At 39.4% G+C, this 13,085-nt stretch overlaps 1 protein-coding gene across 2 annotated transcripts in view; it reads right to left on the bottom strand.

Moving 5' to 3' along the window:
• Positions 1–7,506: 7,506 nt before the first annotated feature.
• The window catches only part of mdfi (MyoD family inhibitor), a 28,946-nt gene continuing 23,367 nt past the window's right edge, over positions 7,507–13,085 (bottom strand). For both annotated transcript variants that reach the window (XM_056365088.1, XM_056365094.1), the window contains exons 4-5: positions 12,076–12,441; positions 7,507–11,295 (exon numbers count right to left, since the gene is read on the bottom strand). In XM_056365088.1, coding sequence (XP_056221063.1) covers positions 11,042–11,295; positions 12,076–12,441 — 620 coding nt within the window. In that variant the 3' untranslated portion in view covers positions 7,507–11,041. The remainder of the gene's footprint in view (positions 11,296–12,075; positions 12,442–13,085) is intronic.

Raw genomic sequence — 13,085 nt, forward strand, 5'->3', positions numbered from 1 at the left:
TTTTATCTCATAATAACATCTCATAAATAATAAATAAGCATGTTTTTCTTATTATAAACAAATCATATCAACAGACCGAAACCACCAATGAATTGGTCTTGCTGAGTATTGTCTAGCACGGGCTTCCGTTGTTGTCCAGAAGCTATTAAAAGCACATCACTGAGCTACACTGTTGAACTGGGTGACAGGTTCCTTTGTTACAATGAATGTCGCCAGGGCTATATTTTATCAGTCAATATACTTTGCCCTGAATGCTTCCATAAAAACTCACCATCGCACCAAATATGCACCAATCCATGACTGAAAACTGTCCACAACAAATGCTCTAGTGCTTTTTGTGACATTTATTAAACCCCACACTGCCCAGCCGTTGGGGCTGAGAGCCACACACAAGATGGGGAAGTTGGAAAGTGCTGAGAGATGGACAAACACATTGTTGGTTTTGGTCTTTGCATGGGAATTGTTGACAATAAGAAAAATATGACTACTTATCTTTTGCTGTTAAGTAGCAATATTCAGTAATAGTGACTGCTTATTAGATCCAATGGTTCATCTTCATTATACACCATTGTAGTGAAAAACAAATGGCTGTTTCATGAAGTATCACTGGGTTCAAAAATTAGACCCAAAATCTGACTGACATGGCTGAGACCAACCAGCTGGAGCTCTGGGGCACAATCACAACAGCACTCATTGATGGATGAGTCCATTCACTATTAAGATAAGGAAAACTCTGTTTTGTTTTTTTTGTTATTTACTTTGCACTCATCTTCTTTAGTTTCCTCTTAGTTTTGTATAGCATCAGTTTTTGCCGCCGCATTTTACTCTCTCCAGGTCATACGGTCAGCATATATGATAGTCCGGAAACTACTTTCCTCTTGCTGCAGTATACCACTCTGCCGTCACCAAGCTGTTTGGTTGAATGTGAAAACAAGCTGAGCAAAGTAGCGCTGATAAATTATCCATTATTAAAACAAATTATAACTGTCAGTTGCATGAGTTTTACTGTTTTTACAAGGCCTTTTTGTGAGTCATCAGGCCAAAAAAGACATAAAGCAGCAGCCAAACAGAAGGAATACTCCTAGCTAATGGAGAGCCAACATTTAGGCAGTGCTTTATTGTCGTTGTGCCAGCACTGGGTATCTGGCATCTCCCACCCACAAAGATGAAAGCCAACTCTTAAGTGGCAGTGCCTGCTCTGTATGCACCTCCCCTATCTAACACAGGAGCTGCGCTCTGAGAGAAAGAGAGACAGAGAGAGAGGGGCCAATACTGTGATGGAGTGTGTGTGCGTGTGTTTGCGTGTGTGTGTGTGCGTGTGTATGTATGTGCGTGTTTGCTAACATGGCAATCATTATGTATTCAGTTAGGAGTTATATCTTCCCCATCTTTCAATTTCTCCCTTTTTATTGTTCGCCTTTCTCTCCCTTTATGCTGAATTCACAAGCAGCTGGGATGGATAAAGCATTTTAATGATCCCTAACTGATTTCTGCATTTGCTTTAAACTCGCCTTCAAGTAGAAGCGAGGGTAAAGTCACGGTTGTGGTTGAAATTTGCACGAGCGGTTGTGGCCGGTGGAGTGGGAATGGGATTTTACCCCAAATCCTGCAGTTCACATCTGTACATCGTCCCTGCCCTGCGCTCTGGAGTCTCTTTTATTCAACACGTAATGGCCTGGTTTCCCAAAACTACGCGATGATAATGTTTGTTGTTAGTTGCTATGGTCAAACTCAGGACAATCTCTTTTTTATTGGTTTTTCATATCATTTGAGACACTGAGAAAATAAAGCTCCTGCAGTCATAGCCTCAACTTCTGCAGGGAAATGAACAAAACTGACCCCGGATCAGCATCTCAGATTGATCAGGTAATGGCGGCTGTACTACAGGTATGCATGGCCATTAAACCAAATGACTTTACTCTGTCTCAGACTGAGATCTTCCAGGTGATTAATCAGTGATTCATTATCTAACGGATGCTCTCACAGCACAGGGATCTAGCTCACTAGATTAATCTATCTGTCATCGTCCTATAAGGAAGATATATGGTCATTGTTCAACAGAGCAGGAAGGAAGTAAAGGGGCGGGCTTGCACCAGGACTGGACATAGGCATTTGTAATGAGAACATCACTCCAAGCATATATTGGGAGTCAGGGGCGATTGTGTTTCTGTCCTATAAGGAGGCGTTTAGCACAAATCCTCCCTTTCACATCAGTTTTACTGAGGCAGAGCTTTAGCTGTCGTAGAGAGCTTTCCCTTGTCTTGTCTGTCTCACACTAACTGACGTCAAAACACATATCAGATGAGCTGGGATACGTTTTAAGGCTCACACATGCAAATGGTCATCTATCCTCCACCCACAGGCCTACTGCTCCTGCTGCTGCTGCTGCTGCTTCCGTGAGACTGAGGCCGAAACAAATGTCTCAATCCTGCCAACTCTGTGTGTACATGTGTTTGTATGAGTGTGTGTGAGTGTGTGTTCCATAGAAGCCCACTGGGCTGTGGTTCCCTCAGTAGTCCTGCAGCAGCAGTAACTCGATACAGTACACACACATTTTTGTTGCTGATCCAAGCTTGTCTGCTTGCCATGATTTTGGTTCAGTTCAACTTGTTGTAAAACACTGCAGCACAGTGTTAAAGAGGAGAACATGTAATCAGCATCTAATGAACACAGTGTGCCATTTTATGAAAGATGGTTATATGCCCTATAATGATGTAGATTTGTTGCTCTTGACTTGTCTTTGATTTAGTATTTCGTTGGCTCTAAATCATATTGTAATGTAGAGGTTTTTTTTTTTTCTCAGTGCTTCAGAAGAGTAGGGCTGAAAATATCTGAACACCAGTCAATCTCTACAACTCCAGTCCAAAAAATACAGTATATAGTACAAAAATTACAGTATATAGTACATTGTGATGCCAATGTAACTTTCGTAATAATTCGTTTCTCTCTAATAAGCTCTTTCTCTTTCTTTCTGTGTCTCTGACCCCCACTCTCTGCGTCCACTCTCACTCTCATGTAGGAGGAAAAGATGTTTCTTTGTAGGGACTGGCTGGCACTAGCGCCACTGACTCACACAGCTGCCCCAATAGAGCTCTCCTCCCTCTGATTTACAGCCAGAAGTGGTATTAATTTTTTTCTAGTTCTTATCCAGAGTTATTTACTGGCACTTTCGGCATATCTGTCTGTGTTTCTGAAATTTGGACGGAGCTGTCTTAATTCTGACCTTAAAAGCACGGTCAACAGGATGTGGCACGATGTCACAGGGTGCTTTGCGCAATTACCAAGTGACCGTTTATGACTTTGGTCGACATATGGTGATTGAAAGAACAGCATTCGAAACCCTAGGCTTAAGAGTCAAGCTGATTTCAAGTGGATATTCAATACCTAGTAATAATACTACTACCAATACTACTTTTTGTATTTTTAATGGCCAATTAAGTTATGGCCCCCTTTCTAACCAAAGTCTTATTAAAATAACTGTGGTTCAGGGCCACACATGCTGTATGCTGTACATGTGAGCCAGGAGCTGACGGTGAATGTGACAACGAAGGAGCGGAGGTGTCGTATAAATATGTTATTCCAGAATAGGTGGAATGTGTTGTGTCTCTATGTTTGAAACCAGCGTAAATGAAGTGATTTCCAGGTTGTGTGATTCAGTCTTAAGTGTATAAAGATGATCTGTTGATGGACTGTATGCCATAAACCTGAACTAAACATAAATATTGTCCTAAAAACAATTTCTTTAAAACCAAACACAAAGATAATCAGCTTTTAAAGAATTCTATGTGCATAAATGTGCAGGCATGAGCCACAGAAACAGGTAACAGTATCCCTGAGCGAAAAGATTTTGCCATGTTTGTTTGATGAGACTGAAAACAAAATCCATTTTATGCTTTGCTGTTCATTATGAAGGTTTAAGAAATGTTCACTGTTCATGATGTCTTCGCTCTCTGCAGATTTTTATTTATTTTCATTATTTGTGTAATAATTCATATATATTTTATGTTTTTATATTTTATGTTATGTCATGTGTCATGAACTCATGTGGGGTGGACACTTTTATGTGCATGACATTCTGTGTCAGAATTGTCAAATATATATTGCCAAAGCATTGATGAAAGGCACAGATTTGAATGGATTACAAAGGATGCAAAATAGTTGACATTGTAATAGAGGTCTCTTAAGAACACTTTAACAATAACCCCTATGGATGTAGCCCCACATGAAGGTTGTCCTCTCATACAATAGCCAAATCAGAAAAGTATCAGGCATATTGTATGAGTTCTGTATCTGTTGTGGCATTCCTTTGACCCAGTATTTATAATAAAATTGAGTATTTCCTTTTCTTGGTGTCTTTGTGACTTCAGTGGAGGAGGGGAGTGCTGTGTTTGGTGGGAGCCAAGGGCGAGTGGCTTGTCATGTCAGGGGTATTAATTTATGATTTCCATCCGAGCTTCTGACCTCATCACCTCCATTAGAATGCAGCCTTTGTAATTTCATGGTTAATATTCAATAGCCACTTGTCCCCTGTGCCTGCTTTGTGCCTGCTTTGTGGGTGTGCATCATTTTTGATTTGTTGAGTTTGTGCATGTGTTTTCGTGTGCATGTGTGTGTACATGGAAAAGGAAATGAGGGTCGACTGTAGCATGGCTTCCTGCAAAACAGTTGCAGATGTCCAGAGATGTCCTCTGTCTCTCTACTCCCACTGAGGAGCTTGAATTGCCTCTCTGTCTAACCTGACTCATTTGAATCAGCCTCCCTCATACACACTTTTTTCTTCCCTCTCTCTCACAGACACTAGATGCAGATCTAAACACACACACACACACACACACAAACATACAGTAGCTGACTTTTTTACAGACACATGCCTCTGGGCCAAAGTGTGATCCTCTTATCAGTGAACTCTACAGACAGTCTACACGAAACAGAGGCTGGCCAACATCATTTCAAACCCAGTGGACGGCACACACACACAAATACTGGAGTTGACAGGAATTGTTTTCACGAGACAAAAGTGCTACGGAGATAAAACGCAGAAATCTAAAGAAGAGCGAGGAGAGATTAAGGCAGAAGAAGAAGAAGCAAATCTTAAACAGTAAAAGTCCCCTGCATCTCTCCACACATTGATGTATTGGCCTGAACACACATTCCTACTGAACGACTTTGGCAAGCCTTTAAAAAAACACATTAAAGGGCTCTGTTCTGCATGAGCCCAGTTGTTGCTCTGTTTTCTCTCTTTTTTTCCCCGTTTTCTCTGCTCTCAGCTCGGAGACAGCTAAACTGATGGGGCTTAGCTATGGGAAAATCTGCAGATGCAAAAGATGATTATGACAGTATATTAATGGAGAAATAATAAAGCACAGCAGGGAAAAGATGAGCAACAACACCGTTAAAAATGGTAGAAAATTGCCCTTATATAGGCTACTGTAGGTGCCCCGCTTCTACAATGCACATGTTGGATATACACACTAATGGCTGCTTCAGCAACATTTTATCCCCGTTCATCCTCATGTTGATATGTTGTTTAGTTTGTTTTTAGTTCCCAACCTTTTTGTTTGACGCACCCTCATGGTCCCGAGATGAGCTCAAATACCCCTGGACATCACCTGTAACCTTCCAAATATGTTTGTTTGATAGGATGATAGATGTTATTAGCATTATAAGGCCTAATTGTAATGGATATTGTTACAATTATTTTTCATACTATTGAACTGATCTTTAGTTTGCATTCGTACTACTTGGAGTGGTAAGTGGTTTATTTATTGTTTTTAGCAAACTATTTCAAATGCTAATGCTAATCCACGACTTTTAGTCAAATGCCTACACTTTTATTTTAGCTAATTATCTGAACTGTTTCTCATACTGCTCACTAATTTTATCCAAGACTTCACTAATTATGTCAGTTGTTTATCTATTAATTTTCGCTAGTTATTGCACCTGGTTAACATTAACCATTATTTTTACGTTTATCAAAGGTTTTAGCTTGTAACTGTTTATCCATTATATCATAATTATTTCAACTGTCAATTTTAGCTAGCTATTTAAACCTTTTGCAGACTGTACCTGCATTAGGCTATATTGATACTTTTGATCACTCACCTTTAACTATCTATTTAAACTTCTCTTCTAACTGCTTGCTGACCAGTTGTGTTGCACCCTAAATCATAACGTGCTGTAAAATGTGTTTGAATTAACTCATTTATCATTTTGCAATAAGCCTGTTGTACTAGACCTAGCCCCTAGCTTAGCATAGCTAAATTAAAGATCAGCATGATAATACAATGATACATGCAGGAATCACTGTTTTATAAGATAGGACTAGTAATGACAGAAAAATTACACAGTTTGTATTACAGTGTAGAGCATATTTCCTTTATTAGACCACATTGCTAAAAATTTAATTAAGACTAGTGCTGGATAAAGTTTGCTTACTTTGAAGAATGAATTCTCACATGAGATGGGGTGAGACTCTTCTATAGTTAAAGAAATTTTATCCAGTTTTAAATCAACTGCAAAACATCTGTCATATATGAGGGTAAAGAAAGGACAAGTAGCCATGAAAACTGATCTCTCCAGCTCATCATTGGAACTGTAAGTAAATTAAAATTTCTGTGCACAGAAAACAAAGAAAGTGAGAGGAATTTGAAAAGAAAGTGATGATGAGTAGTGATGCTTTACTGCTTTGCAGATAGTGTGTTCTCTCTTTGTTTGTAGTGGATACATTTAGCTTTCCACAAAAATCGCAGCGCAGGTAGAGAGGTCAGATGTTTAAATATAGTTTAAGCTGCATCTCAAAATGTCAGTAAGGGTGTAGGTTTGGTTTTATCTTCGGTGGTTGACATTTAACACACATACACATAAAGAGCCTGACTGTGCAGAAAGTTTACTTGAATTAAATATGTGTTTGCTGATATTACCTGAGTGTGATTAAAAAAAAAAATTTAATTTAACTTTAATTAATAGAAATCTTGACATGATAGATTTTCAAGAAAATGTAACAAGAAAGTAATGAATGTATGTGATGTCTAAAACCCTGTATGTGGTTCGCTGCTCTGTTTGAACCAACTCTCTGCCGTGAGTCATTTTCAGATCTCACCTGAGAGTCTGTAGCTCTGTCCTTTCATTTTGTTCATGTAGGCGACACAGCTCAAGAGTTTCATGACAGAGCCACACTGATGCTCAAACTGATCTTTGAATTATATATATTTTTAAAAAGCTCACCTTTTGCCCACCTTCTGCACTTCACCTGTCTGTGTCTTTGTGACATCAGAGCTCACCTGGGAGCATGGCACCTTACCTGTCTGTGTTTCTGTGACATGCATTGTACACTGTTGAGGTGATGAGGAATATGAATAATTGTATGTTGTCATTAGAGTCATTTCATAGGAATGCTGCATATAGTTTTATTATAGACTAGACTACAGTACAGCAGGAGCATTTATGTAACCATAATGTAATAAGCTTGGAGCCTGTGTGAAAAAAAAGACAGAATGATGCATGTAGCCTGGATCTCACATTGTTTATTCAGTATTAAACAAAGAGATTTTAATGTGACTTCCAGGACTGCAATTCAAATTGACATTAAATGGGGGTAGTGTAAACAAAATGACATTATAGTGGACTACAGTCTAGTAAAAATTCAGCTGGGCTAGGATAACTTTCAGACTACAGGCAGAGGTGACCAGCCCTTTAAATCAATATCCAACTTCCATCTCATAATAAGATAATAAATCTACAAAAGTCAACGGTTAGAAATGTCTGTGGTCAAGGTAATTCTAACAAAAATACTGATAATACTGAGATAATACTAAACGTAAACTTGTGTTTTCTTCCAGTATTACTGTGATACCTTGACTGAATACATGAGACATATCTGGAAATGAGATGATGGCCTGCCTGGTACAAACACAACATCAAATCCACATCACCAAATCATCTCTAAAATCCAGAAAACAATCGAAGCGCAAGACCAGTGTTCATCTGGGGATTCTATGTCTTTCTATGTCTAGACAGTGTCTTCTATCTCCAGACCAACCAATCAGTGTTTTCTATTCCTCCAGACTGCCTGCGTTCTCCATGACTTGTGCAGCACTTCTCAGTATAGACATAAAATAGTATTTAATGACTAAGTCATAAAAAATTATTCCAATACCATTAAATTAAATTTAAATGATGTGTTCACTGTTTTTCAAGCCAGACCTTATTAAAATGTTGTTTCACATGATTTATGTCGCATAGCACAACCTAGCTTTAGTATTGACAGCCTAACCACTCCGCTGCACATTCTCACTGCACTTTACAGTCCAAAAGGAGAATTTTTACCTCTTGGTGAAGTTACTTTTGGAAAATAGGAACCTCACAGGAGGGCCAGACATGTTTAAATGATCTACTGGTAAAAAAAAAAAAAAAAAAGAGAGTTGTAAAGCCATGCTTTGTATTACAGGTAGGTTTTATTTTTCCATCTACAGCAGGAATTTGAGCAAAATCAAATCAAATCTGTTTGAGCCTAGTGAGAGGCTACAGCAGAGTGGTAAGAATCTTGAAACTTGAGCTGGAGAGAGGTTGTGGTCATAAGTGATAGGAAACAACATGTCAACTGGGTTGGATTAAAAACAGTGAACCTATTGTTTTAGCAGTAAAATGAGCCAGTAGGAAACATATAATATGTATTTATATTATTGCTTGCTTAACCAAGTAACTTGCATGTTAGCAAGGTGAACTGTTTATTTTAACACTGGCAGAGTAACCGTGCCATTGTCAACATTGGAGACCAGTTATGCTAATATTGGCTTGTTGGCTCTGTAGCTATGTAAATGTACAAACTGTATTCCAGTGGTATGAAACCATTTTTATTATTGGCAATGATTGTTGTTAACAAACGTGTGTTGTTAAGAAAGCAGTATTAATTTTGTTTCAAACTTAAATGGGTTAACCCCGCACACACACCGCAGATATTTATCACAACGTAGGCCTATTTTTTTTTTTTTGGACAAGGTTGGTCTGGTGACAGAAAGCATGTCCCTAGATGAAGCATCATCATCAGAATCTGCACTTAGAATTTCTTGTAACTCAAACAAAGTGACATTATTATAATTTCTATACGTAACAGTATAAAATCCAGTTTTCCCTTCATAAATCTCTCAGTTCTGTAAAGAATTGCATTGTTTTCCAGGGCTTTCCAGGAATCTGTTTCAGTTTAGTTCCAAAATATGAAACATATCCAATCTGATATAAACAGACACGAGGAGTCATATTATCTAATTAGCTGAATTCCCAAAACTTGCATACTCTGCTTCTGTGTTATCAGGCTGATTACAGCCGTAGCGTATATTCATCAACAGTGTTAGATATCAGCCCTTAAAATAGGGTTTAATCAACCGCAGCCATATTAGCAGGGCAAAAACCCTTCTATGTACAAGTAATTATAGGTCTAGAAACTAAGGTCCAGTAAGAGGAAAACTCTTTGGTATTTCCAAGAAAAAAAGATTGCACAAACAGTATTTGATCAGAGAGGAGAGAGATTTGTATCAAGTCATTTTAAAATGCACAACAGATCTAGGTGACATCTCAAGAGGTATTGGGTTGGAGAAGGTATGCGTCTGAGCATATGAGAGTGCGGGCCTGTTATCAAAAGCGTACCATTCATACTACGAGCATATGGATCTAACTTAGCATAATGTTGTGAGATTTTCACTCAAGGAATTAAATTAGATGTTGAGCAATGTCTGCTTTACAGAGAGCCCGGCAAAACCTGATAACACAGAAATGTGATTTTCACATTAGAGGAGAAATGCAAATATCTTAACTAAAATCTACAAAAACAAGGATTAATAGAGATTTGGTAAAGGCGAGGAATCTACTTGAAAATTCAGGCCTTAAGCTAAGCCAGGGCCTTTTGTTCACATAGCTAGAATGACAAAAGGAAAATGAAATGTATTAAAAAAGGAGATGATGCCTTCCAATCCTCTACCAGTCCTTTACCAGTTCTGACCAATCACACCAGGAGGAATTCACTGGATACAGTCAAAGCCCCTCGAGAAAATGTAAAAGTAAACAAGATGTGAAACATTAAGCGAGGAGAGATGTTTGATTAAGAACTCTCTCCCTTCACATGTTAGAGTAGAGAATATGTCCACTGCAGATGCTATCAACCACTCGCTCTGTGATGTCCATCACTTACAGTACTCATTTAATGGGACTCATCTCCAGGCTGATGCGTGACGCTCTGACGATTTTTCTCTAAGTAAGTCCTTTAAGTAAGATGCATTTTAGCAAAAAAAAAAAAAAAAAAAACAAAAACTGTAATATTGCCACAAGCCACCATTGTTTTCTCTATTTTGTACATTGCAACAAGGATAAAGACAGCGGTGAATTCAACATCCGCCACTTGGGCTGTGTGTGTTGTAAAGGCCACTGTAAGCAATCAGACTGGAAGACTTTAACCTTGCCAAGGACAGGAGGACAGACTACATTGCTACTGAGATCTGAGCGTCCATTTTCCCATTATGCTGCTGCTCTTATCTACAGAAACACTAAAATCCGGTTAAATGGAGCCATTTTCTCATTTGCCTTTGGAGGTCATTTTTCATGCTTGGAGAACTCCAGTCATTCAGATGGCACAAGGGGCTCCATTGTAATAATAGCTTGTTCAGTAAGGGTCTAGATGCTGCACAGCCCGGCAAACTCTCATGGACCACAGCTGGAAATCATACAGCCAGCTGTGTAGCAATAGACCAACAGCAAAGACAAAGCAGGGGAAGTTACTGTCCCATCGTTTGATCAATAAAGGAAGGAAGAGTTCACCAGTGACTGCTCTCAGCATTAGGTCACATCTTTTACTTGGCAAACCCTGTAAGAAACATTGGACATATTGTGGAGCCAACTAGGCCAGCCAATATAGTGTCAAGCACAGAGCCCAGGAAACAAAGACTGCATGTAGTGCTTCTCAGCTCCGATAAGATGCTGGCTGAAGTTGTTCCTGGGCTTGTGAGAGTGAGTAGCAGGCATCTACTTTGCCCCCAGGGTGGTGGCTGGGGCCTCAGGAGGAGAAGCAAAGGCTGCAGCACTCCATACAGATCTCCAGGCAGTCTGCAGACTCACAGCAGGCGTCAATGATGCCACAGTCCATGTCACAGGGCAGGTCACAGTCGCCACACTCCTCCGACGCACAGCAGCAGCAGAAACACGAGTCATCGCCTGCGCAGGAGCCACAGGTGGCACAGTCCAGCACGATGTTACACAGAGTCAGGAACTCACAGAAGAGACAGGCCAGAATACAGTGAACACAGCAGTCTGGAGGGGAAAGGCAGACAGAAACATATTTACACACCATGCCAATGAAGCAAAGTGAACTTAAAAAATCTAACTGAGTTGATCAGAGTTTGGCTTTACAGTCAGTGTGATAGGTCAGAAATCATGATGACATAATTAGTTTACAAGAAAACATTTTACTTCAGTGCAGGCCAGAGACTAAGGGCTGCCAATGTCCCGATGGCATTAGCACACTGACTTATGACATTAGGTTTTTAATAGGGAGTAAAATAAACAAATTCCTGGTCTTACCACATGCCCGTGAGTAATCAGTCAGTTATCTTTACCACATATATCCACTTTCCTCTTTGTTGAGTCTGTCACCATATAACAGTTCAACAATTCAAATGCAGTGGATCTAACCTGCCTACTTTAAAGACACAAATGTTGACACAACCACTCAAGCCATGACAGAGGACTGCTCATCAGAGTGATTGTGGGAATGACAAGGTTAATAAATAGATATTTTCTAGCTTGATGAATTTTTCCTTTGGTTTTTAGATGAATCAGTTTTCAGTTCGGGGCATTTGCAGTCGGTAAATATTTATAAATGCAATTTTATTGCAAATTCAAAATGGGTAAAAGTACTGAACTGAACCGAGAGTTCAATTTTTTGTTGGTTTTTGGTCAAAGAAAATATGCCAAGGGAAAGTACACCTGATCTTCTACTCTGATTAGACAAATGGAAAAAAACTTGTTGAACCTTGCTACCTATCCCTCCCTCTCCTCCTGCCCCTGCCCCTGTCAGTATCTATATCTCACCGTCCTGTGCCTCTGTGGGAATCTGGGAGCTGTTGCTCTTGGAGCTGCTCTTGCTCCTCTTGCTGCTCTGGGAGGTGATGGAGGGGTTGGACTGCAATTTCTTGGTGTGTTTGGGTCCAGCCGAAGAAGACGAGGAGGTGGATGAGCCCCCTCTTGGGAGGGAGCCCAGCTTAGGATGAGGGCCCCCGTTCCTGACCCCGTTGGACTGGAGTGTATGCGTGTGCGGCGTGTGCGTGTGATGCGAACAGTGCGTGTGAGAGGAGTGTGTGTGTGAGTGCTGCCGGGCTCCGTTGCGTAGTTGGCTGCTGGGCTGTGTCCGACATGGCTGGGTGTGTTGGATGGGCGTGGACCTGGCTGCTGGTTGAGCTGGTGATGGAAAGAAATTACATTCATTTAAAGCAGCCTGAAGACAATGAACATTTTTCATTATTCACCTCACATCAGATCAATTGTGTTTGGTGTTTCTCTTATTGTGTTCACATATAAATAAAATTGAATTGAATTGAATCATATAAATACAAGAAGTAGACAAAATAACCTTGAACATTTAGATAGTCTTCGGTTACTGTGTATGCTGTTTTTAGTCGTATTATTGTTTGTTTTTTTAGCTGTATCAAATGTTTCACTTTTACTTTGGATAACTGTGGAACTTGTCAATGTTATTATTATTCTTATTAGTAGTTTTCATTTTATATCTTTTTTTGGACAATGACAATAAAGGCTTTCTATTCCATTCTATTCTATTTACTGTTGTTCTTACTTGTTATTTTCTTGTTTCCTTTTTTTGTCTTTGATTTTAATTTACATTGTTTTGCGTTATTTTTTACTTGAGTGGTACCTGGCTACCTTGATAGTGGCTAATGGGGATCCAAATAAATAAAAAAATAAAAAAAGTATTTATTATGTTTTATTGTACTATGTTGTATGGCTTTTCCCATTTTCATCCTGTTGTGTTTGTCTTCATTATTAATTAATCTGTTGCTCATTGAATGCAGTTAATCGCTTTTTCA

This window comes from Seriola aureovittata, chromosome 2 (assembly GCF_021018895.1).
Source record: "Seriola aureovittata isolate HTS-2021-v1 ecotype China chromosome 2, ASM2101889v1, whole genome shotgun sequence".
Classification (NCBI taxonomy): domain Eukaryota; kingdom Metazoa; phylum Chordata; class Actinopteri; order Carangiformes; family Carangidae; genus Seriola; species Seriola aureovittata.